At 54.1% G+C, this 24,174-nt stretch overlaps 1 protein-coding gene across 4 annotated transcripts in view; it reads right to left on the bottom strand.

Moving 5' to 3' along the window:
* Nucleotides 1-24,174, bottom strand: part of ANXA4 (annexin A4) — a 49,249-nt gene that overhangs the window by 13,689 nt on the left and 11,386 nt on the right. For all 4 annotated transcript variants that reach the window (XM_077915746.1, XM_077915747.1, XM_077915749.1 and 1 more), the window contains exons 2-8: nucleotides 20,841-20,895; nucleotides 12,128-12,215; nucleotides 7,904-7,998; nucleotides 6,122-6,235; nucleotides 5,514-5,604; nucleotides 4,353-4,432; nucleotides 3,202-3,258 (exon numbers count right to left, since the gene is read on the bottom strand). In XM_077915746.1, the coding sequence (XP_077771872.1) occupies nucleotides 3,202-3,258; nucleotides 4,353-4,432; nucleotides 5,514-5,604; nucleotides 6,122-6,235; nucleotides 7,904-7,998; nucleotides 12,128-12,215; nucleotides 20,841-20,843 (528 nt within the window). In that variant the 5' untranslated portion in view covers nucleotides 20,844-20,895. The remainder of the gene's footprint in view (nucleotides 1-3,201; nucleotides 3,259-4,352; nucleotides 4,433-5,513; nucleotides 5,605-6,121; nucleotides 6,236-7,903; nucleotides 7,999-12,127; nucleotides 12,216-20,840; nucleotides 20,896-24,174) is intronic.

The raw sequence follows: 24,174 nt of genomic DNA, 5'->3' as shown, positions 1-24,174 counted from the left end.
TTAGAGTCAATTCACCGAACCCTGGAACTTTAGAGCCGGGAGGGCCCGGGGCTCCCTGGGCAATACCTCATCACCCTCACGCCCAGAGTTGCACCCAACATCCTCCGGTCGGCTCCTCTAGCTTCCCGCCAGCTCTCCTCGCGCCTCATCCGCCCATCGTCACCTGTTATTTTCCCACTGCACTCTCGTCGGTCTGTTTGTGCAGCTCTTGTTTCATCGGAATGTGTCTTCTCTCGTGCGTCTTGGGGTCCGAAGCTGAAATCTGCGTCCTCCTCTCCACCTGGGCCCACCTGCCTCCCTCCCGCTCCTGCTGGTCCCCCGGCCACACGGTGCTTGCGCTGAGGGTGTGCTGCTTTCCGTGCTCTTCTATTCTTCCGTGATGAGCAGTCTGTCCAGAGCTGCTTTTTCCCTGTAGAACAAGACAAGTGGATTCTTCTCGGAGCGAGGCCTCGCTCCTTATTTGGACGGACGTCAAGCAGGAGCGCGGGTGGTGAGCACATGGCGAGCACATGGCGTGCAGCAAAGACCTAGGATTCCCCAAGGAGCCTCGGCCTCCGCATAAAGCTGCTGTGCCTGCTTCCAGCTTCGGGGGGGGTGGACGCCCTTCCGGGGCGCTTGGCCCAGCGGTGCTGCCCACCTGGCATTTCAGTGGGCCTCCTCCTCCTCCACAGCTTCCAGTGTTCGTGCCGATGTTTCCTATGCCTGTATTTGTTTGTTTCCCAGAAGAAGGGAATCAAGATGCGTCAGCTCGCAAAAGCTCTTGAGGGCGTTTTTAATGTAGTCTTAATATATCGCACGTTTCTTCCTCAAGTAAGAATTCTTTTTTTTTTTTTTTTAATATTTTTTTCTTTATTTATTTATGATAGTCACAGAGAGAGAGAGAGAGAGAGAGAGGCAGAGGGAGAAGCAGGCTCCATGCACCGGGAGCCCGATGTGGGATTCGATCCCGGGTCTCCAGGATCGCGCCCTGGGCCAAAGGCAGGCGCCAAACCGCTGCGCCACCCAGGGATCCCTCAAGTAAGAATTCTGAGTGCTCCTTATGACGTCCTCCCGTGCGAGTTCCATCCCAAGAACAGATAAAATTGGACTAAAATGGGACTAGTGGGGTAACAGCCTCCGTACTTTCAGAGGCCCACCCTCCAGAAGGAACCACTACCTAACTCCACCTGCCCGGATCAGTCTTCTCATCTCGAACTCACTTACTTTCCTCCGTCAAAATCCAGCTTCGGTAACGCAGTGTTTGCAGACACCGCCCCGGTGCTGCTGATACAAGTCACAGAGCAAAGGCTGCCAAGGTTTTCCTACGGCCTTATCCTACAAGAGCTGAAATCTCAGCTGCAGTTGTTCTCAAGTTCCTCACCTCCTGGTGAGACTCGAAAGGATCCAGAAAAACTGACTGTGAACTCTACTCCCTCCATCTGACTCCCCCAGCCCAAACTTACTTGGAAGCCCCTTTGTACCTCATCACACCCCCACAGGGAACTGTGCCCCTTGAAGAGCCCCCAAAACACCTGTTCATTGAGTTGCACGGCTGCAAAGAGCCCAATTCCACCAGCTATGTGGTCTTGGACGAGGTATTTAAACCTTTGCATCGCTGTCTTATCTCTAAGCATACGAAGGAACACTACCTGCTTCACAGATGTGTGGTGAGGAAAAAGTGTAAGGTGGTCCATGGGACGCCCGGTGCCCAGGAGACCCCCCAGGAACTGAAGGCGGGTACGGCGTCTCAGGAATGAAGTGCCCGCTGACTCTTCACTGAAGGGGAGATTCCCCTGGGCCACGGAGGCGCCTTCCCACATCCACAGATGCTGTCCTTGAGGTAGCTGAGCCTCACAGCAGCATCCAGGGGTTCCAACGTTTTCAACACCTCCTCCCTCCTCAAAGCTTCCGGATTAAAGGCAATTTCCTGTTTTTCCAGTATGGGATGGTCCTCCTTGTACCTTCGGGACTCCTGTGGCACGTTTACCCCCTCCCTTCTGGAGAAAGCAACGGGTTCTCTCCTGCAGAACCCAGAGTGGTTCACGCCTCACGTACCGAATGGGACCAATCCTCCCCTGTGGCTGTACGTTGGTTAAGAGTACAGCATCTAGATCCCAACTGCCTCGGGCCCCATCCTACTCAGCCATGCATTCCCCATGAAGCCTGAGCGAGGGACTGAGCATCTGTAAGGCTCAACTTCCTTGTCCATGAGCTGGGGAGAGCAGCGCTCGGTTCGTAGGGTTACTGCAAGGATTCAATGACATATCTCGTGTCAACAGCTACAACAGTGTTTGGCACCTGGTAAGGACCCATTTCTTTCTTTTTTTTTTTTTTTTAAAGATTTGCTTATTTATTTATTATTCATGATAGAGAAAGAGAGAGGCAGAGACACAGGCAGAGGGAGCAGGCTCCATGCAAGGAGCTCAATGCGGGACTCGATCCCAGGACCCCAGGATCATGCCCTGGGCCAAAGGCAGGCACCAAACCCAGGGATCCCCCCATTTCTTTTTAATCAGCTATTATGATTAGTGTTATCTGGCCACTAATTCAGTAAAGGAATCAGGGGTTGGCGCCAGGGCAGGCATCGGTGGTGGGCCGGGCACCAGGCAAACAACTGCCTCTTGGACTTTGAAATTAATTTTACCCGATAGGGTACATACTGCGCAGGCTGTTTTACGCAGGTTCTATCAAACGTAAAAATGCAAGGTAAATGCGGCAAAGGCAGGTCCCTTCACCTCCAAGTGATTCAAAAGATGCTCCATGGCTCTCTGGGGGGGCCAGACCATGGTCCCAATGTCAAGAACCCAGGGATGCTTATATAATGATCCCCTGTGTCACCCGGAGCCCCAGGTATTTCTGCAAGAAATTTCTGCTGGGAAGCCCCGGTGGCTCAGTGGTTTAGCACCATCTTCAGCCCAGGGCGTGATCCTGGGGACCCGGGATTGAGTCCCACGTGGGGCTCCCTGCATGGAGCCTGCTTCTCCCTCTGCCTGTGTCTCTGCCTCTCTCTCTCTCTCTCTCTCTGTGTCTCTCATGAATAAATAAATAAAATCTTTAAAAAAAAATTACTGCTATTGAAGGTCATCTGCGGGAATCTTTTATTTTTTTCCATAGGACATCTCCCAGCCTGGACGACACACACTGAAATATGAAAGGGGGGGGGGGTCCACCCACTAAAGCCTTGTTGGCAACAGAAAAGAGAGAAGCTGCAGTTCTACTGACCTGAGCATCCTGTCTCATGAGAGCATCGTCCAGAAAATTTCCTTCATCCCTGCCACCCTGAGAAAAACAAGGCAAAGGGATGAGAGAGTGTCCGTGAAGGCAGGGGCGGGGGGCACTGTGCAGACCAAATGCCGGGGGGGGGGGGGCGATGCCCTTCGAATGTGCCTGTGTTATTCCCGCGGCTCTAACCAGAGCCAGTGGCTCCAGCGGACGGGGAAGGAGCGCGACCACAGCCTGCTGACTGCCGTCACCCACCCCGTCCCTGGGACGAAGGCCTTCCCAGCTGGCAAACCCGCACTGATAGACTCTGCCAAATGGGGGCTGGGAACAGGAGAGACCCAGGGCCCAGGCCGTGGAGGGATGCTAGGCCTCCCCTCCGCTCTGCCGGCTGAGGTTTGTTGCCACGCGGCCTCCGGCCCCTGGGCTCCAGGCCGGGCCCGCCGGATGCTAAGTCTGGGAGGCGACGAGCAAAGTGGGCAAAACAGGAGAAGCAGGCGGGCGCTGCGAGGAGTGGGGGGGCTGCGGGGGGCTGGAGGGCGCCCTGGGTCGTCCTCTGTTGGAAGAGCAGCAGCACTGGGACAGGCACGTCAGGAGATGAGCTGCTCTGGGGGGCCACTCGGGGAAGCGCCCCCCCCAGGAAGGAGGAGGGGAGGAGCCGCGTCTGCTGCCTCCGGCGCCCCTGCCCTGGGTCACCCGGAATCCCGAGGTCACCTCCAGGCCAGGCCACCTGCACGGTGCGGTCCCAGGACGCCCGGAAATGCCGCTCACTGCGGGGCTCCCAGAGCCTTGGTGGTCCCCACCCGGCCCCCGCGTCCCAGGGCGTCCTGCCCCCTGCTCCTGGCAGCACCCGGTCCCCCTGCCGGGTGCCCACCGGCTCCCCTGCCCCGAGGCCCACACCCCCAGGCCCCCGCGCCGTGGGCGCCTCGCTCGAGAAGCCCTGCTCGGTGTCCGCCGCCGCGCTCTCGGCCCGAGCCTGTCCCCGGCCCCCGGCAGTGTCCCCGCCTTGATGACAGGAGCCCGGTGCCTGCCCCCCTCCCTGGGGAGCGTGGGAAGCCCTGGGCAGGGGCCCCGGCACCTGTCACGTCCCTGAGGAGCCCGGGCCTGGGAAGGAGGGAGGGAGGGAGGGGAGAGGGCCCCGCGGGAGGACTCACGGCCGACAGCGACACCAGCACCCTCTGGAACATGAAGGACGTGTCGGAGCGAATGTCGTCCTCGAGGCTCCGGCCGTACTCTGGGGACAGAGCGAGGGCGCCCGTCAGCCCCCCGAGGCCGCCGGCTCCGCACCCCAACCTTCCCGCGGCCCGGGCCCGGCTGGTGGCACAGGGCGGCGGGGTGGGGGCGCCGACGGGCCGAGGACAGGCAAGCGGAGCAGTGGGTGCCCGGGGTCGGGCCCTGGGAGGGGGCTGTCAGGGCCAAGGGCCGGGGGGGCTCCCCAGAGAAGCCCCAAGCCTCACGCCCCCGGGGACAGAAAACCTTGAGCCAAGCGCCCGGCTTAGGGCCTCCTGCTCTGAGCACTGACCCAGCCCCCACTATCTTGTTCTCCTTCTACAGAGCAGTACACACTTGCTATGGAAAACTAAGGGAAAAACACATAAATAACACGAAGGAGGGAAAAACCCCACAGAACTCCTCCTCCTCTGTAACCCATTTCATGGAATCTGATAATATCCTTCAATGGACGCTCCGATGCCGACACACGCTCCAGCGTGCGGAGGTGCCGCGTTGGTTGGCCAACCTGCCGCTGGTGGATGTTTGTAGTGACGTCAACAATACCAAATAAGCTTTGTAGGATCTAAACCTTTGTGCAATTTTTTTTTTTTTAAATCGCATTCGTAGGGCAAAAAGGTGTATTTTAAAGGCTCTTCCTAGGTGGGCTTCATCCTCTGGAGATTTTTAAGAGGGGAGCAAATGTCCATCTTTCTGAGATGCCTGGAGGGGATACAGGCCAGTCTGGAGGTAAGAGGTGGGCCCAGAAGCCCCTCCGGGCCAGCCCCTGGGACGGTTAAGGCTCGCTGGTGCCCCCCCTTTTCAACACACCTGTCTGATCGTAAGGAACAACCCTCCAACCTCCAGAATAATAGTAATGCTACACCGGGGGGCTCCGGGGCAGTGGCATCTTCACCAGAAAGGTCCTGAGAAGCCACGGGACTGTCACTTCCCTAGACGGGGACCCGCCTGAAAGCACAGCCTGAAGCTGGGGATCCCCCGTGGTCAGGGTCTCCATGAGGACGGCTGAATCGGTGGGCACCAGCCCCCGCGAGTACTTCTCAAATCACAAGGAAAGCCCAACGGGGCCACTGGGGGCTACATACGGAGCTGGTAGGTCTGGTTTATGCGCCGGAGCTCCTCGGGCGTCCGCGAGGCCAGGATCTCGATGAGGCAGCCCTCATCCGTGCCAGCTCCCTGAACGCCAGGCCGGGAGACAGCGGGTTAGGAGCCCGTCTGCGTGCTGAGCGCGGACCTAGGCCTCCGGCCCAGAACCCACGGGGCGTAAAGACAACCCACGGGGTTCTAGCACCAGGATTTGCCCATCTTAATTGTCCCGCCCAAACTGCAGGGTGCTTCACCACGACGCTGTCTAGTGACCGCAACCCCTCTGGGCCGTTTCTGCCGGACGGTTGCTGCGCCAGGCTGTGCCCCGCGTCTGCCCGCGACGGGGGCCGGGGCGACTCTCCTCGACCTCCCCCAGGCTTTGAACCTCCTGGCAAAGACCAGCACCTCTTCGCCTGGCACGAGGCTGCTCGCTGACAGGGATTCAGGACGGGCAGGCGCTGGCCGAGAACCCCCTCCGCCAGCTGGGAGCCCCCGCCTCGGCAGCCGCGAGGCTTCACCTCTCCAAGGCCGCGACGGCGCCGGGAGGCCGTGGGGCTGGACCCGGGGAGGAGCGGGCCCGGGCGCTGCAGGGCAGGCGGGCGCGTACCTTCATGGCCCTGCGCAGCTCCTGCACGTCGTACAGCACGGTGGGCGTCATCATCCCCACGATCACCCGCTCGAAGTTGCCGCTCAGCTCCGACTTCAGGTCGTCCATCAGGTCCTGCGGAGCGAGCCGGGGCCGTTCACCCGCCAGGCTCACGGCAACCAGCGGCCCTCGGGGGGGCCCGGGGACCGGCCGCGAGGCCTGCACGGTCCCAGCTCCCCTGCTGGTGACTCTGAGTCGCCCCTGCCTCCTCCCGGGGTCCCTCTCCCGCAGCCGCAGCCGCACCGCGGAGGTCTGCAAAGGCTCCCTGCCGCATCCGCGTGCCTACCCTTATGCTAAGAGGCCTTTATGAGGCCCTTCGCCCTACGGCTCTGCGACACCAGCCTTTCTTCCTGTGCTTCGGCCAAACCCGCGTGTCACCGCAAACAACGCAGAGGCAGATTTGAGGAGCCGAGCATCCCCCGTAAGCAGGCATTGAAGAGCTTTGCAAAGGGCCCCAGGGGGCTCAGTCAGTCCGGCATCTGCCTTCGGCCCAGGCCATGACCCCGGGGTCTTGGGATCGAGTCCCGCATCGGGCTCCCTGCATGGAGCCTGCTTCTCCCTCTGCCTGGGTCTCTGCCTCTCTCTGTCTCTCATGAATAAATAAATAAAATCTTTTTAAAAAATTGATCAACTAAAGTAAGAAGCTGAGATACTGTTCAAGTCAGATCTCCGATTCTCAAAAACCTGACTGACAGCCCCGTGTTTCATCTCTTGTGCAGATTTCTAGGCCAAATCCACAGACACCGAACAGGTGAACAAACTACTTAGTGCTCAGTCCACTAACGTTGGGCATCGTGCCAAACGGCCGTCAGATTAGCTTAGTTCTGAGGCTGAATATTCCAGTTCATCTATCCCATGCGTGTTCACACCGGTTTGTGCTCATTAAGTGTCTGCGGGACGGAGGGGAGTTTCAAATGCCCAAAAGACAGTCTGAGCTGCGAAGAATCCCTTTCCCTGCCGGGTCCCCGCCACAGCTGGCCCGCAGACGCGCCGGTGAGCAGCCCGCCACCCTGTCCCCGCCACCGCCACCGCTTAGCCTTCGAGAGCAGCTGCGGTCGCACGAGCCGAAAGGTCTCCGAGACCTCAATCACCCCTTGACAGCCCTGCCTCGGTAAAAAAGGCTTCCTGCCAATCACACAGGTGGGTCCGCAGTGACGAGGGAAGTTTGGGTGCAACGGTCCTGCTAAGTGAGCGCCGAAAGCCGAGTTTGAAAGAGGCTCCCTTTCTGAACACGTCAGCTGAGCGGACAAATCGACCGCGTGTTCACAAACACCCAGGCCCCGCTCGGGAACTTGAGAGGGTGCCCCTCGGCTGAGGATCATCAGAGGAATGAATATACGCTACAGGTGGGCGTGTGCGGAAGGGTCAGCAGGGACTCTCAGGCCCAGGAGAGCCTTTTTAAAACAAACAAGGTCTAAGCACCGCTTTGTCGTCCGCGGTGGCCTAAGCCCGACCAGGATCAGGGGAGGTGCTCCCAAGGGTGGCGGCGGAGTCCACTGAGCAACCGAGTCCCCGCGAGGGGCCGAGTGGGAAGACAGCAAGAGCCCCCAGAAGTCACTCCTGCCCAAGGGCAGCGGACGGAAGCTGCTGACATCATTTTAGGTTTTTTCCCCCAAAGAACATCTTTAAACAAGGCAAGGATCCGCTCTAGCGAACACAGGGCCACTGCAGGAATCGAGACGGGGAGGGGCCCGGCCTCCCTGCCCCGGGAGGTCCTGGGGGGCCGCAGGGGCCGCAGCCTACCCTGCCGATGGTGCTCTTGTAGGCCGTCCTGATCTCCTGGCGCTGGGCCGTGTTGCGGTGGGCAAGGACACCGATGATGGCATCTTCGTCGGTGCCTGGTGGGGAGCGGGGACAGCGGGTGAGGTGATCTGGGGAGGAGCGAGCAAAGGGGTTCCCCCAGGGACGCCAGCGCTACCCAAACACACACTTTTTAAGAAAAGAGGTTCTGGTTCGGTAGGTTCGTCTATTTTTTCAGGAACCAGACACGCGATTTGAGTCTCGGCCTCTCCTTTCAATCACCTGTTCGCCACTGAACAGAGAAGCTACCTCGTGTGAGTGTGAGCGCTGGCGTCCTCCTGCACCGCGACCTCCGGACCCGCGGCCTCCCCGGATTCCCTCAGGGCGCCCGCACTCGCTGAACGGGCGCCAACTGCTGACCGGGTCGGGCCCTCGGTCCCCCCTGCAGTTCTTGGCATGTCTTCTGGTTCTCCTCTATCTTGTGTTCTTGCTTTTTCTCTCATTTTTTAAAAAAGGATTTTATTTATGTATTTGAGAGAGAGAGGGAGACGCAGACTCCCGGCTGAGTGCAGAGATCCGAAGTGGGACTCGATCCCTGGACCCAAAGATCACAACCTGAGCTGAAGTCAGATGCTTAACCAACTGAGCCCCCCAGATGCCCCCCTCCTCATTTCTAAGTTTGTTAAAATTTCCTCTGAGTCTTGAAACCATTTGGACTCTTGATTCACTCAGCCTCTTGCAGGGGTTTCCCCCCCTTAATTTCACTTTAATTACCAAACAGCACCGTGCTGGTTTCAGGTGTACAACATAGGGATTCAACAATTCTGTACGTCACTGAGCGCTCATTACTAGTGTACCTAGTGCCCTGCACCCCCTTCACCCAGCGCTTGCAGGGTTTTATTTTTTTTATTTTTTTTATTTTTTTTAGGGTTCTGGTGGGCTGCTCACTGCCTGCCCTGAGCTTTCAGATCCGTAGGTGTGGCTTTTCATTTCCAGGCTCTTCCCCGACCTCAGTGGTTCCCTTCTTAGAACTGCTAAAAAAAAATTCCCACTGTGCAATATCCTACCAAAACTTCGTGAGAATTACAAATCGTAAACGTTCTGAATTTTGTTTGCAGGCTTCTTGCAGCAACTTTTACCGGGACGGCTTTATTCTGATTTTTCAGAATCGGTCCCTTGTCTTACTAACAGCTGGACGTCCATGTATGTTTGGTGAGTTTTCCGCTTCCTCACTGTTTAACCTGTATGGGGAATTGTGTGGGACTACGGAAGAGATTCTGCTGGGAGATTTCAGGGAGAAATGAAAAAATATAGATTTACCATAGGTATTCTTCGCAAGATTAGAGATCCAGAAAATGTGAGCTGTGGGGAGGAAGCTATAGGACTGTGTTTACGTATCTTAGGGCCCTACTCTCTGTCGTATTAGGAAAAAAGTGGGGGTATGCCTGGGAGGCTCAGTGGCTCAGCACCTGCCTTCAGCTCAGGGCGTGACCCTGGGATCCCCCGTGACCAGGGGTCCCGGGATCAAGTTCCGAATCGGGCTCCCTGCATGGAGCCTGCTTCTCCCTCTGCCTGTGTCTCTGCCTCTCTCTCTGCGTCTCTTATGAATAAATAAAATCTTTAAACAAAACAAAACAAAACAGGTCTCTATTATATACAAACTTCCTGTTCTCCTTCAGAACTCTGAGTGGGGGGAGGTCCATCTTTTGCTCACCCCTATTTCTATAAAAGGCACCATCCTTTCAGTTAGTCAAATCTGAATCCTCAACATAGCTTTGATTTTTTTTTTTTTTTTTTTTTACCCTCGCTCATCCTCTACATTCAAATTTCCTGCCAAGGCATACAAAAATCTAACTCTAAAATCTTTTTTGCGTGCTTCTCCTCTTTGATTCCTACCACTGCTACTCAGATTCAGGACTTTAGGGGCTTAGACAAATGTAAAGTCTGGTAATTGGTATTCTTAACTCCTAATTGGTCTTTCCAAACTCTTGCTAGATTAATTTTCCTAAAAAGTAAAACTCCCGAGTGTCCCCCGCCCTCAGGCTCAGGAATGTCCCCCCGCCCCCATCTGCTGGACTTCTACAGGAGCAGCAGTCTGGCATTGGAGACTTTCTGCGAGATCCTGTGTGCTGTTGTAAATACGCACAGGAAAGGAACTCAGGCAGCCAGATTTCACAGACCTCGCTCTGGAATGATGGTACTTGCTCCAATGTACTGCACTCCTTCCTCCCGACCTCCTTCACTCTCGGTCTAGTGGTTTGTACGCCCCTCTGGCCACTGCCTAGGATGTTGATTGTGGCGCTGGTTTCCTGGCCAAGGGCTTTGGGCCGTCTCCCCATGTCTGTGATTCTCCAGGGGGCCTTCTCAGCGGCAACCTCAGGACCGCCCTCTGGACCGGCCGACAACTGTTTTCCAACAACCTCCTGGGGCAAGCCACATTTCCATGTATTTTCTGTGACTCCCCTAGGCCTCCACCGACCCGGAAAATGGGACAATACTCGCACTCATCCCATGCCTTTGCTCATGCGACTCCATTCAGCTGAAACACATTCTCTCTTATCTCTGTTGCAACAACCTATCTCGCAAGGCTCATCTCAAATTCTACAGTCTCTGAGAAGTTTTGCCTGATGTCCCCAAATTAAATATGATCTCCTCTCTGAACCTAATGGTACCTTATTTGTGCCCCTCCTGTCACCATCATATTATGACAGCTGTTGTCACATTATTACAGTCATCTCCGCTCACGCCATGCCCATCCAGCACCCATGGCCTCCGTGAAGTGGGTGTTGTAATCCTTGTCTCCCAACTATCTACCTCCCACTGACGGGTCTCCACACAGCAGACACTGACAAGCATTGGCTGTCAAACGTCTCCTGACTTTTATTTTGAGAATTCTGAATGCCGTGTGGTCCACACCCTGAATTGCGGTGTTCTTGCTGTATACCAAAGAAGCAGGAGAACGGGGAAAAAAGAGTGGGCCAAGCACATTTTCCATCTTATTCATGAAAGAGGGAAAAATGAGGAGAAGGCTGTCTAGATTCAGAACAATGTTCTGTTCAGAGCGGGGCAGCAGGAGAGCGTAGGGACTTAAACTCCAGCTCTGGAGCCAGACTGCCTCGGTCTGGCTGCCTGGAATTGCCTAGCTCCTGACTCTAACGTCTACTGGCTCTGGGATGTTGGGCAAGTTCGCCAACCTGCCTAAATCTCAGCTTCTCAGCAGTACAACAAGCTTTTGCCTGTTATTGTTCTGGTCATATCTGCTGCTAATAACACTGGGGCTAAGTAAAATGAGCTCTCGGAGGGGAGAAAAATTGGGAAATAAGCCTTCAAGATCAAATGTTTTAAGCCACATCTCAAGGAAATTATAAATAGCAGCTATGAACCAAGGGCACTTCTCTGGGTAAACGTCTACACAGGCAAGAGAATAATCCGGGGCAGCCTGCAGTGTGCCCACATGCCTACAGGAGGCCGTACCTGCCAAGTGTGACCCCTGGCTCAGTTCCACTTACTATGCGACTTCACTTCTCTGGGTCTCAGCTTCACATTCCATGAAATGCGCTGATAATAACAAAAGCAGTCGCTGCTTTCACTGCATTACTGGGCTGTCATGTTACGCACCCATCGAAATAATATTTGTGAAAGTGCTTTGTAAGCCCTATGGCAGGGATCCCTGGGTGGCGCAGCGGTTTAGCGCCTGCCTTTGGCCCAGGGCGCGATCCTGGAGACCCGGGATCGAATCCCACGTCAGGCTCCCGGTGCATGGAGCCTGCTTCTCCCTCTGCCTGTGTCTCTGCCTCTCTCTCTCTCTGTGTGTGACTATCATAAATAAATAAATAAAAATTAAAAATAAATAAAAAATAAACCCTATGGCACTATACATATACACACTGCACCAGCTGGAAAACAGGTACATTGCTCAAGTTTTATATGTAGATTCGTAATGTCCTCATGCAAAACAGAGTTTTTTTTTTTTTTTTTTTTTTTGCAAAACAGAGTTTTAAACAAAAAACAGATTTAAATGAGGAAATCCAGAATGAGTGCATTAAATGTTATTTCTGTAAAAAAAGTGATTAATATCCTCTCATCTAATTTGTCTCAAAAGCCAGTTTGTTCCCACTGTATTTTCTTAGAGACCTACTCATTTTTTGCCAGTGGACACAACACCCTCTGTGTGACTCTGTGACGCACAACACATCAGGGAGCATTCACCTCCGCTGGGACACTCACCAAGCCCCTTCATGGCCTTCCTCAGGGTCTGTGCATCCTCGGTGGCACTGAATCCTGACGCTGGTTTGACGGTGCCTCCCTTGGCTGCCTGAGCACACAGAGGAAGATGTAAGTGAGCGGCGTCATCATCCCCTTCAGCCCACAGCTGCTGCTGGGGCTACAGAAGACTATTCTAGATACCACAGTGAGCATGAGAGATGAGGTTCTTGCTCCCATGGAGCTGAGGCTCTAGTGCAGGAGGAGGGAGACAATCAACAAGCCAACAAATGAATACATAAATGGTGTCCAACGGTGGGAAGTGCTAGGGCACCAATAGAGAGGTCCTGCAGGGGCTGCTCTGAGCAGCAACATGTAGGCTGAGATCTGAATGACATGAAGCAGGTGGCCATGCAAGGATAGGGGGTTGCAGGGTGGGGTGGTGGTGGTGGCCGGGTTACAGGCAGAGGAAAGAGCCAAGGCAAAGGCCCTGAGGCTGGGCCTAGCTTGTATGCGAGAAGCAGGACAGGACGGAGGCCAGTGTGGCCCCAGTTGGAGGTGGGCAAGGAGGACAGTAGTAAGGGAAGTTCCACTATCACCTGTGCAGTCATCTCACCTGCACCCCCTGTCCCAAGAAAGGAACAAATCAAACCTGAATCCAATCAAACCCCTAGAGCCAAATACCAATTTACAGAAAATAGAAGGGAGAGGAAAATGTCAACCCACAGTACAGGGGTTGTAATCCGCAAAATCCAGGGTTTACAGGGTTAAAGAGGATAAGATTCCAGAATTTGCTTCAAAATAACACAGGTGGGGGGAAGTTGGAGATAAAGAAGAAACAGGACTGACCATAGGTTAATAATTATCAGTAGGCACACCGGGGTTCTTTTTGATACTCAGTCTACTTTCTTAGGTATTTACACTTCTCCATAGAATTTTCAAAAGTGAAAAAGGATGAAAGAGAATCAGAGGGGTGGGCTGAGGCTAGAGCAAGACAGCCCTCACTGGGGTAAGGGGTTTCTAAGTCTGTCCTAAGTGCATTGGGAAGCCACCGGGCAGGTTTTAAGCAAGGGGATGAGGGGGGTGATCTGATTTACATATTAAAAAGATCTCTCAGAAGGACAAACATTATATGTTCTCATTCATTTGGGGAATATAAATAATAGTGAAAGGGAAAATAAGGGAAGGGAGAAGAAATGTGTGGGAAATATCAGAAAGGGAGACAGAACGTAAAGACTGCTAACTCTGGGAAACGAACTAGGGGTGGTAGAAGGGGAGGAGGGTGGGGGGTGGGAGTGAATGGGTGACGGGCACTGGGTGTTATTCTGTATGTTAGTAAATTGAACACCAATAAAAAATAAATTAAAAAAAAAAGAAAAAAAAAAAAAAAAAAAAAAAAAGATCTCTCAGGCTGCTGAAGGGAGAAGCAGGGACCAGATGAGAATCTGGATCAAGCCCCATGGATATAATGTAGAAGAGGGTAAAAGAGCTGAAACAAAGAAACAGGCAGAGTCAGGGCATGTTTTGAAGCAAAGGTGACCGAACTTGCTGATGGACTGATGGATGGGAGGTAAGGAAAGAAAAGAACCAAGTGTAACTCTGGTTCTTGTAACCAAGTGTGAAGCTTTTCCCTGAGCAGCCAGGCGAAGAGCGGTGTCATTTACCCAGATGGGGAAAACTGGAGAAGAGCTACCAGATGTGGTGGGGTGGGGGCACAATGGGGAGTGAGGTTTAGAAGTTCTATTTTCAAAATGTTAAGCTTGGGATGTCCATTAAACACCCAAGTGGAGTTGTCAAAAGGACAGCTGGTTATAAAATATAAGTAGAGGTCAAGTCGACACATCAACATGTGGATGGTACTGGGTGACATGACCTAGGGGGAACGTGATTTCAAGAACAGGGGTCCTAGGATAAGCCTGGGCCTCTCTGGTAGTAGAGAGGACCCTAGAAAGGATGATTGAGAAAGATCAGTCCTTGAAGTAAAAGGAAAACCAGGATGGCATGTTGTCCGGGGGCTGAGGAAGGAGGGAGCGGTCAGTGCCGGCCAAGAGTAGTGGAAGAGAAGGACACTGAAGGGATGGTCACATTCGGCAGCACGGAAGTTCCCGGTGACCCTGACGAGGCCCCTTGCAGTGGAATGGAGGAGAAGGACGCCTGACTGAGTGGGCAAAGGGGAACAGGGAAAGTGGTGGGAGGAGAAGAGAGGCACCTAGACGACAGAGGTGACGACGAGCATCACTGGAATCCTAAGCAGTCTCCATGCTCCAGCTCGGAGCCTGATGCGGGTCTCGATCTCACAACCCTGAGATCCTGATCTGAGCTGAAACCAAGAGTCAGAGGCACCTGGGGGCTCAGCGGTTGAGCGCCTGCCTTCGGCTCAGGGCATGAGCCCGGGGTCCTGGAATCAAGTCCCACATCGGGCTTCTCGATTTTCTCGATTTTCAAAGTACACGTGGGAAAAAGGAGACCCCCCTACAGACAACCCAGCTAGGAAGGGTTGAAGCCAGGATTCAAGGCTAGGAGCCTGCTTCTCCCTCCGCCTGTGTCTCTGCCTCTCTCTCTGCATCTCTCATGAATAAATAAATAAAATCTTAAAAAAAAAAAAAAGTCAGGACGCCTAACCAACTGAGCCGTCCAGACACCCCACCAGCTTTGGTTTTAAATACATCTTCCCAGGGTCCCTGGGTGGCGCAGCGGTTTGGCGCCTGCCTTTGGCCCAGGGCACGATCCTGGAGACCCGGGATCGAATCCCACATCAGGCTCCCGGTGCATGGAGCCTGCTTCTCCCTCTGCCTGTGTCTCTGCCTCTCTCTCTCTCTCTGTGACTATCATAAATAAAAATTAAAAATAAATAAATAAATAAATACATCTTCCCTCTGTATCTGACCCTAATAAGCATGATTAGAGCCTTTTAGCTCTAATATTCTGAATTCTGTTTTCTTATCGTTAAAAATGACCTAATTAGTCACGACCGGCACGAGAATTGTTCTGCGTCTCCTTTCACGTAGTTAATTTGTCTGGCGTCTGCCAACGTGGTGTTAGACTGCACACGGTGAAGGGTCTAAGTGATCTGCTCGGTACCAGGATGTCAACGGAATTCAGACCAAGCTGCAGACCTTCCTCTGCTCACAGCCGGTGCTATGTGCTTTTAGGATGCTAGGAGCTCACAAGCTGAGGGAAGGCAGAGACAGCCGAGGCTGCATTTAGGGCACAGGTCACAGAGTAGGTGACTGTATCTCATGACTTTTCTGATAATGGCCTTTTTTGGTGAATGGTGGTAGGATGTTCTGGTGATGGGAGGAAATAGAGCGAGAGGATATGTGTTCCTGCAAGGGGGAAGGGTTTTACATCTTAGGTCAGCCTTGGGTGAAATGAACCCATAGCCTTGTGCTCAGGATCTAGTAAAATCTAATATTCATGGAGAGAGTTTTGTCACTGTTACATCACTCTTGGGGTCACAATCACTGTGAAGGGAATTCTAACATTGAGGGAAATTTCATCTGTGGGTCTTTGTGAAGCAGACACAGCGGGCTCCAGGGAGAGGTAGCAAAGCTTCGTGGGGGGAACACAGACGTTGGAGTGCCACAGACCCAGCCTTGAATCCTGGCTTCAACCCTTCCTAGCTGGGTTGTCTGATCTTCCTTTTTCCCACTTGTACTTTGAAAATAATGATATCAACTCACAGAGTTGTTGTAATAATGAAGCAGAATAAGATAGCAAAGCGTTTAGCACAGAATCCAGCAAATATTAAACACTGAAACAGACATTCACACTCAGTGGCTATCACCATCATCATCATCAAGTATGATTCCAACATCTCCACAATAAATAGGAGAGTGAAATTCTTTTGTCTATTTCTGATAATGTCTCTTTAAAAAAAGGGGGGTAATTTTTCAAGATTTTATTTATTTATTCATGAGGGCCACAGGGAGAGAGGCAGAGACACAGGCAGAGGGAGAAGCAGGCTCCATGCAGGGAGCCCGATGCGGGACTCGATCCCGGGCCTCCAGGATCACGGCCTGGGCCAAAGGCAGAGGCTCAACCGCTGAGCCTCCCAGGCGTCCCACTGATAATGCCTCTTAATGTAAGCCTATGGGGTAACGTCAAAGCAAAATCCAGAAGACAGAGTTTGTACAGGTGGAAAAAACAACGTAGAATAGATCTAAGGCTCTCTGGTGTTTTAATTTCATCCAAGGATATAATGCGGACCATCTAAAGGAACAGAGGATTTTTATGTCCTTAGGGAAGTTCTCTAGTGAGATGGACCTTGCTCACTGGGGCCCACATCAAGCCCATCCAAAGGCTTGGGGTACCAGACAGTGTGGGCCTGGTTTGCCAAAAGCCCAGGCTTTCACCTCCTGGATGCGGTCAGCATCTAGCACTTGGAGACCACCCTCTATACACCTGACAGAAGGAGGTAGAAACCATTGGGTACTGTTAGAGGTCAAGTGTAACCCCCAAAAAGACACGTTGAAGTCCTAACCCCCAGCACCTGAGAATATACCCTCATTGGGAAAGGGGGTCACGGCAGATGTAATTAATTACATTAAGATGAGATCATTCTGGAGAAGGGGATCCCCTAATCCAATATGGTTGGTGGCCTGCTAAGAAGACAGCACATGAAGACACAGACACACAGGAAGAACAGGACATGACCCTGAAGGCAGGGATTGGGGTTAAGAAGCCGCAGGCCAAAGAATGCCTAAGACTGCCAGCAAACCACCAGAAGCTAGAAAGAGGCAGGGAAGTGTCACCTACAGGTTTCAGAGGGATCTTGGCCCCGCCAACATCTTGATTTGGGATTTCTGGCCTCCCGAACTATTAGACAAATTCCTATTATTTTAAGCCACCCAGTTTGTGAGACTTTGTTACGGCAGCCCTAGGAAGTTAATACAGGTACCTAAATTCTTTTCTTCCACTGTGCATCAACAGCAACTGGGTGACGTGCTGTCAAAACTCCAACCTGGCCTAACTCAGCCACTGGTTCCACTATGAGACAGCTTTCCGGGTGAAATGTTTCACGGCATTCTTTTGAGCTCTATTGCAAAATTTTGGATGGTTCCCAAACACTGCATTGACCTTTAACACAACCTGCATTGCTGAGGGATGCCATTGTGGGATTAAAATTAATATCTAACAAGAAATATCGATGGAGGCATTTGCAAAGATGTTTCAGCTTATCAATGAACATTCTCAGTGACTCTCTCTTCCAGGAAAAAGATAAGCTCAGGAAACTTGTTCCCGTTAGCCCTACGGTAAGCGTATTGATCAAATTCCAGGGCATAGTGTACCATTATCCGTCCTGGCACAGCGAGGGATCCTGTACCAGGAAGGCTTCGTGTGGCAGCAGCAGACAAAGGAAACAGGGAGGATGCAGGAAAGAATAACGAAAGCGAATGGCTAGACAAGGTGTTGGATCATAATCGATGAAATATTATCCAGTTATTAAAATAATCAGGAAGGTAATAAATGTCAGAAGTTGGACTAGGATAGACTAGAACACGGTAGGTCCACAAGCCCTCAGGAGCTTTCCCGGGTCGCCCGAAACCGCCCCCCTGGGCCGGGGGCAGGGAGAGGCTGAAGGGAGGTTGGCAGCGGCTTTAACAACGGCAAAGGGAACTTAGACACAAGGCTTGTCTTACGCAGCAGCAAGACAAATCGATCCCTGGACTCGGCCCCGAGATCTTCAGGTTATAAAGAGGCCCTGAGCGGGCTCAGTCACGTTCACGGTGCAGCTGTCTTCAACACCGCATGGCCATCTCAGGGCTGTAGCCTCGGTAAGCAGATCCTCCAAAGACGGGGGCGGGGGTGAGGAGCCTCGGGCGGCCCCGGTCCAGCTCCCTGGCCAGTCACTGGTCACATCTTTTTGATGACACTCCCCAGTAAATACCAATCAGCAATCAAAGGGCATGAGGAAACAAACAGCTGATACGGCAACGCGGACGGAGTGCCGAAAACGTAATGCTCGGTGGGAAAAAAGCCAGACGCAGAAGACCATATACTCTATGGCTCCGTTGATAGGATGTTCCGGAACAGGCAAAACTCATCTACGGTAATAACAATCAGAACGCTGGCTGCTGGCACAAAAACAGACATAGAGATCAGTGGAACAGAATAGAAAAATCCAGAAATGGACCCTCAACTCTGTAGTCAACTAATCTTTGACAAAGCAGGAAAGAAGATCCACTGGAAGAAACAGTCTCTTCAACTGTGCTGGGAACACTGAACAGCCACACGCAGAAGAATGAAACTGGGCCACTTCCTCACACCACCCTCAAAGCTACACTCAACATGGATGAAAGACCTAAATGTGAGACAGAAATCCATCAAAATCCTAGAAAACAAAAAACCAACCAACCAAAGGAACAAACAAAAAATCCTAAAGGACAACACAGGCCACAGCCTTTGTGACCTCGGCCACAGCAACTTCTGGCAAGACACATACCAAAGGCAAGGGAAACAAAGGCAATAATGAACTACTGGGACTTCATCAAGATAAAAAGCATCTGCACAGCAAAGGAAACAGTCACCAAAACTGAAAGACAACCGACAGGATGGGAGAAGATATTTGCAAACGACACATCAGAGAAAGGGCTGGTGTCCAAGACCTATAAAGAACTTACCAAACTCTACACCCAAAGAACAAATAATCCAATCATGAAATGGGTAGAAAAGAAGAAACACATGGGTGTTATGCTACATGTTGGCAAGTTGAAGTTAAAATAAATTAAATTTTTTTTTTTTAATTTATGATAGTCACAGAGAGAGAGAGAGAGAGGCAGAGACACAGGCAGAGGGAGAAGCAGGCTCCATGCACCGGGAGCCCGACGTGGGATTCGATCCCGGGTCTCCAGGATTGCGCCCTGGGCCAAAGGCAGGCGCCAAACCGCTGCGCCACCCAGGGATCCCAAATTAAAATTTTAAAAAGATCTAAAAAGTGGGCAGCCCAGGTGGCCCAGCGGTTTAGCGCCACCTGGGGCCTAGGGTGTGATCCTGGAGATCCAGGATCGAGTCCCGCATCAGGGTCCGTGCGTGGAGCCTGGTTCTCCCTATGCCTGTGTCTCTGCCTCTCTCTCTGTGTGTGTCTGTCATAAATAAATAAATAAATCTTAAAAAAAAAAAAAAAAAGATCTAAATAGTGGGAGGGCACCTGGGTGGCTCAGTGGTTGAGCATCTGCCTTTGGCCCACGTCATGGTCCCAGGGTCCTGGGATTAAGCCCTGCTTGGGGCTCCCTGCTCAGTGGGGAGTCTGCTGCTCTCTCTCCCTCTACTCCCCCTGGCCCCCTGCTCATGCTCTCTCTCACTCGGTCTCTCAAACAAATAAATAAAACTTAAAAAAAATAAAATAAATAAAATAAAATGATGGAAAACAATTGGGAATTACAATATTGCGACTATTGTGTGTTTTTCCTAACCTTTAAAAACGTCCTTTAAAAAAAAATAAGAATAAAAAAATAAAAATGTCCTTTATCTGTCCAACAAATATCAGTGATGATGGAGAAACAGGTACTAGGAGGAAAGATGAGAGCAACTGAGGTCACCTTCCTCGAGTGGACAGCACAGTAAAGGGTCCCTGGGCCACAGGCTTCCTATGTGAGCTTGCTGCAGGCAGGAAGACTGTCCCATTAATTTGGAGTCCCCAGGGCCAAGTACCACATCTGGCACAAGGTTGGGACCCTGTAGACATTTCTGAATAAATGTTCTGTGTCCAGGGAGAATCAAGAAGAAACGAATTGTAAAACAAAGCACGGAGATTTAGGGCAGAGATGAGTGAGGTTTTGACTGTCATGGATGATGAAGAAAATTCTAGAATGTCTAAGGTAAAACGATGTTAAGGGTATATTAGTCATTGTCCTCCCCGTTCCTAGAGGAGGCCAGTTAGAGCTGGTGGATCTCCGTATGTCTACTACTCCTTCCAGGGGCCGGGGGTCAGGATCACCTGTGTGTCCAGATACCTTATTTGGGCGGGAGGAGGGGAGGAGACGGCCACCGCGGGGAGAGCTGGAGGAGGCGCAGCTTCCGCTCAAGACCGGACTCTGTGAAACTCTCCAGGCTCCAACTCCCAGCCCGCCCCAAAGATCCGCTAGTGCAGCCCCGAGGGGCCGCTCACGCCCCAAACAGGAGGCAGGTGGCGAGCCTGCCCGCTGACCCGCACCCCTCCCCATGAGCCTGCGGTGGTGTCGCACCAAGGTGTGGGTGGACTTGTGTCCTGCAGGTGGGCCTGGGGGATTTTTCGTTTTTCCTTTTCATGTGCCTGCAGTTTGTACAGTGAACACACAGGAGCTCCTGGGATGAGAAAACTACGACTCCTTTTTGTATCTCAGGATGTTGGAAGAAGGATTCAAAGGGTTCTGCTTTTGAGTAAATTTTCAGGGTCAAGTGACTTCCTGTCCTGGGAAGAAATTAAAACGGTGGTTGACTGAAAGAAAGTTAGGAAGTGAGGGAGGGAGAGAGGGAGGCAGGCAGGCCCTTTTCACTTCCCTCCTCTCTCCTCTCTATTGAGGAAACAGCGCTCTGCAAGGTCCACTGGCCCTGAGTACACATCCTGCACCCTCGGCGGGGCAGCAGGTGGGGAGGCGCCCTGCACCCTCGGCGGGGCGGCAGGTGGGGAGGCGCCCTGCACCCTCGGCGGGGCGGCAGGTGGGGAGGCGCCCTGCACCCTCGGCGGGGCGGCAGGTGGGGAGGCGCCCTGCACCCTCGGCGGGGCAGCAGGTGGGCCAGGTGCCCCTGCACTTACCATGGCGGCTCCGCGGGCTCCACGTCCCGGTCACAGTCGCAGTCCAGAAGCTGCTCTGTGAAAAAAGCAGAGGGGCGGTTTCCGCGATGAGCGATGCGTCGCTAAAATCGCTGACCACGGCGACTTGTGGTTTGCTCAAAGGTGGGTCACCAGGGAAAGCCAGCGCCGTCCCCGCAGGCCAGCCCCATGGATCGCCGAAGGCACCGAGGCCAGGTGGGTAACAGGGAGGCTGCCGCGGACACCGTCCCCGCTGCTCTGCAGACGCGCGTCCCCCGAGGGGACAGGAGGCCGAGGCCCCAGGGAGGGACGGCGTGGGCTCCGCGGCCCGGCCACCGCCCGGCCACCCCCAGCCGCTGCGCGCTCGGCCCCCGCTCTGTCCCCGCAGCGAGGCTGCTCGGTCCGGTGTGCGGGCGTCTCGGCCGGGGCTCTGGGCTGGCGGCGGCCGGCCTCGGGGGGCACCCGGTCCCGCGGGGCCCGCTCCCGTCCCGCACCTTCCGTGGGCTCCCTGGTGTCCCAAGGAGCATCCAGAGCCAGGGCAGCCCGCAGCAGCCTCAGGGCCCCTCCCGCCGAGCCCGCCTGGTGTCCACGCGCTGGCCGGGCCACCACTGAGCCCCAAGGGCTGCTCCCCGTGGCCCGATGCGTGGGGAGCCGAGAGCCGGGCTCCCGGAGATGCAGCGGCCACTCGCTCTGGGCCCAGCCCCGTCCTGGGAGGGCTCAGGGGCGCCACCTTCCCTGGCAGTCCGACGGAGCCTGCGGATGCGCTCTGCGGAGCAAAGTCTCCCTTCACTGTGCTTTCCACTCGAGGAAGGAAAATTCTAGAATGACTAAGGTAAGACATTGGTTTCTCCATCGCTTTGGAATGTGGTGACCCTCCATCATCTGTGGTCTCAGTCAACTGCGATCCCGAAGCAGGTGGTCCTCCTCCTGACACCAGGTCAAAGGAGACTAAAGCTGCTCCCAACGCCCACGTCCCCCAGCTCACTCCGCCACGTGGCACCCCATTACCCTCCCTTCATCGTCATAAGAAGGGAGACTACAGCATCACAAGGGGTCTCGAGAGAGGGAGACCCCATTTTTATGACTTTTATTACAGAATATCCTTAGACTTATTATCTGTTCTTGTTGTTAATCTCCTACTAGTTCACCAATCAGACTTTCCCACAGGTACGTCTGTACGGGACAAAGCAGCTCGTGCGCCGTTCCAGGCCACCTGCGGTTCCGGGCACCCGTCGGGGTTCCTGGAACACACACCCTGGATACGGGGGACCCGCTGCGGATGACAACATGTAAGGAGGCCGGGAAGGAAAACTCCTCCCCCCAAAAAGCCGGCCTTTAGTAGAAATACTGCCAATCCTTTGACCACATCAAGAAGTAGAAAAAAATGCTTGAGCAAAACCTTCTGGAAATACTGAGCGTCATTATTCAATGAGCTAGAAATAACTTACTAAAGGGGAAAAAATGTATCCTGCGTGAACACGGGGTACATTTACCAGACGGGACAGCCCGCCGCCTAAGTCCACTGATCAAGAGACAGCTGTCGGGTAGTCGTTACTTACCAGCACCAAATGAGTTTCTCAGTAGATTCTAGAAATGGGGACACCCGGGGGGCTCAGCGGTTGAGCATCTGCCTTTGGCTCAGGGCGTGACCCCAGGGTCCTGGGATCGAGTCCCGCATCGGGCTCCCTGCAGGAGCCTGCTTCTCCCTCTGCCTGGGTCTCTGCCCCTCTCTCTGTGTATCTCATGAGAAAATAAATTAAATCTTAAAAAAAAAAATTCTAGACATGAATGCTGGAAATGCTACCCCTTGATTCTTCCATTGGGTATTAACATGTAACGTTACCCCACACTCACGCTTCCTGGCGCGGTGTCTGGCACCTGCTGAGGGGCGAGTCGCTCCCAGCACGGAGGGAAGGGGTTCCTCAGACCACCCCCCGCTGTGGGATCGCCCCAGGCCTCTTCTTAGACCGTGGGCTCCCAAAGAATGCCGGGCCCTTCTTCCGGGAGCTCGACCTCAAGGTCCTTCCACGTTGCCCTGCAGCCCGAGGAGCCGGGACTCTTTCTGGGGGCCCCTCCTGGGCCCCGCTCCCTTGGTCCGTCCATGCTCCTGTCTGGAGGCCGGCCTACCAGCCCACAGGCCGAACGACGTCGCCGGGATCACAGTGACCCAGACTTTGTGCCGGGCTTGTAGAAGCTTCTTGGCCACTTGCAGGTGGGGCAAAATAATGAGTAACCGTGCCACGGCTTTAGGAAAAGGGCAAACCCACTCGGGCTTGGGCCTGCGGCTCGAATTACCTTAAATGCTCCGGGGCTCTTCACCACGGAGAGAGGGAGCCATGTGTTAGTGATGCCCCCCAAGATCCAAGGGTTACCCAGTCTATGGATAGGAAGCTGCACCTGCTTTATGGGATCTGGACTCTACAACTGGGGTTCACAATAGGGCTCCTGAAAATTATTTTTTTAAGATTTTATTTATTCCTGAGAGACCCAGAGAGAGAGGTGGAGACCCCCAGGCAGGGGGAGAAGCAGGCTCCCTGCAGGGCGCCCGATGCGGGACTCAACCCAGGACCCAGGGTCATGGCCTGGGCCAAAGGCAGATGCTGTCCCGGGGAGCCCCCGGGCGCCCCCAGCACCGGGTTTCCACCGTCCTCACAGCAGACACACGGATGGATCAAGGCCGTCCAATCCCGAGCACTACTTGAGCGGCTGCCGTGCAGGCAGCAGCGTGCCGGGTTCCTCCCCACTCTCCCGGAATTTGGAAAATAGGCAAATTAGATGGTTTCCTGAGCATCAGACTAGTGAAATCAGGGAAGCGCCCTCCAAACAAAGCCACGCAAATTCATTTCAGGGAGAAGGACCCGCCCCTGACCTGGGGGCGGCCCCGAAGCGACGAGCGGGTTTGAAGCAGGGTTGCGCCACAGGCGACACCTGGACGGTCCATCGGTCCATCGGGCGCAGCCCCCAGGAGACGGTGGCCCGGCCGGCCCAGGGTCACCCCCTGCTCTGATTCCACGACGGCCACGCCCGCCCTGGTCTGGAGTCGGCTGCCGCAGGGCCCGTCCTCCAAGCCCCGGCACGGCTTCAGCTGCAGGTGTCGGCAATCGGGGGTGTGTGCCAAGGGGGGGGGAGCCTGTCCCCAGCGCCACCCCGGGGCCTGACCCACCTAGAGTGCGGGGACCAGGCGTCCTCCCGGGGCGCTGCTCGCGGGGGGCAGGTGGAGCCCCCGCCAGTGCCTGGGACGCGGACGGCCCCCGCCAGCCCCCGCCAGCCCACAGCCCGGGTGGCCTCCACTCCGTCACCAGGTCGCCCCAGGCCCAGGCGGCGCAGCCGGGCCCTT

Source organism: Canis aureus, chromosome 11, assembly GCF_053574225.1.
Source record: "Canis aureus isolate CA01 chromosome 11, VMU_Caureus_v.1.0, whole genome shotgun sequence".
Classification (NCBI taxonomy): domain Eukaryota; kingdom Metazoa; phylum Chordata; class Mammalia; order Carnivora; family Canidae; genus Canis; species Canis aureus.
This window is presented reverse-complemented; position numbering and strand designations above follow the sequence as displayed.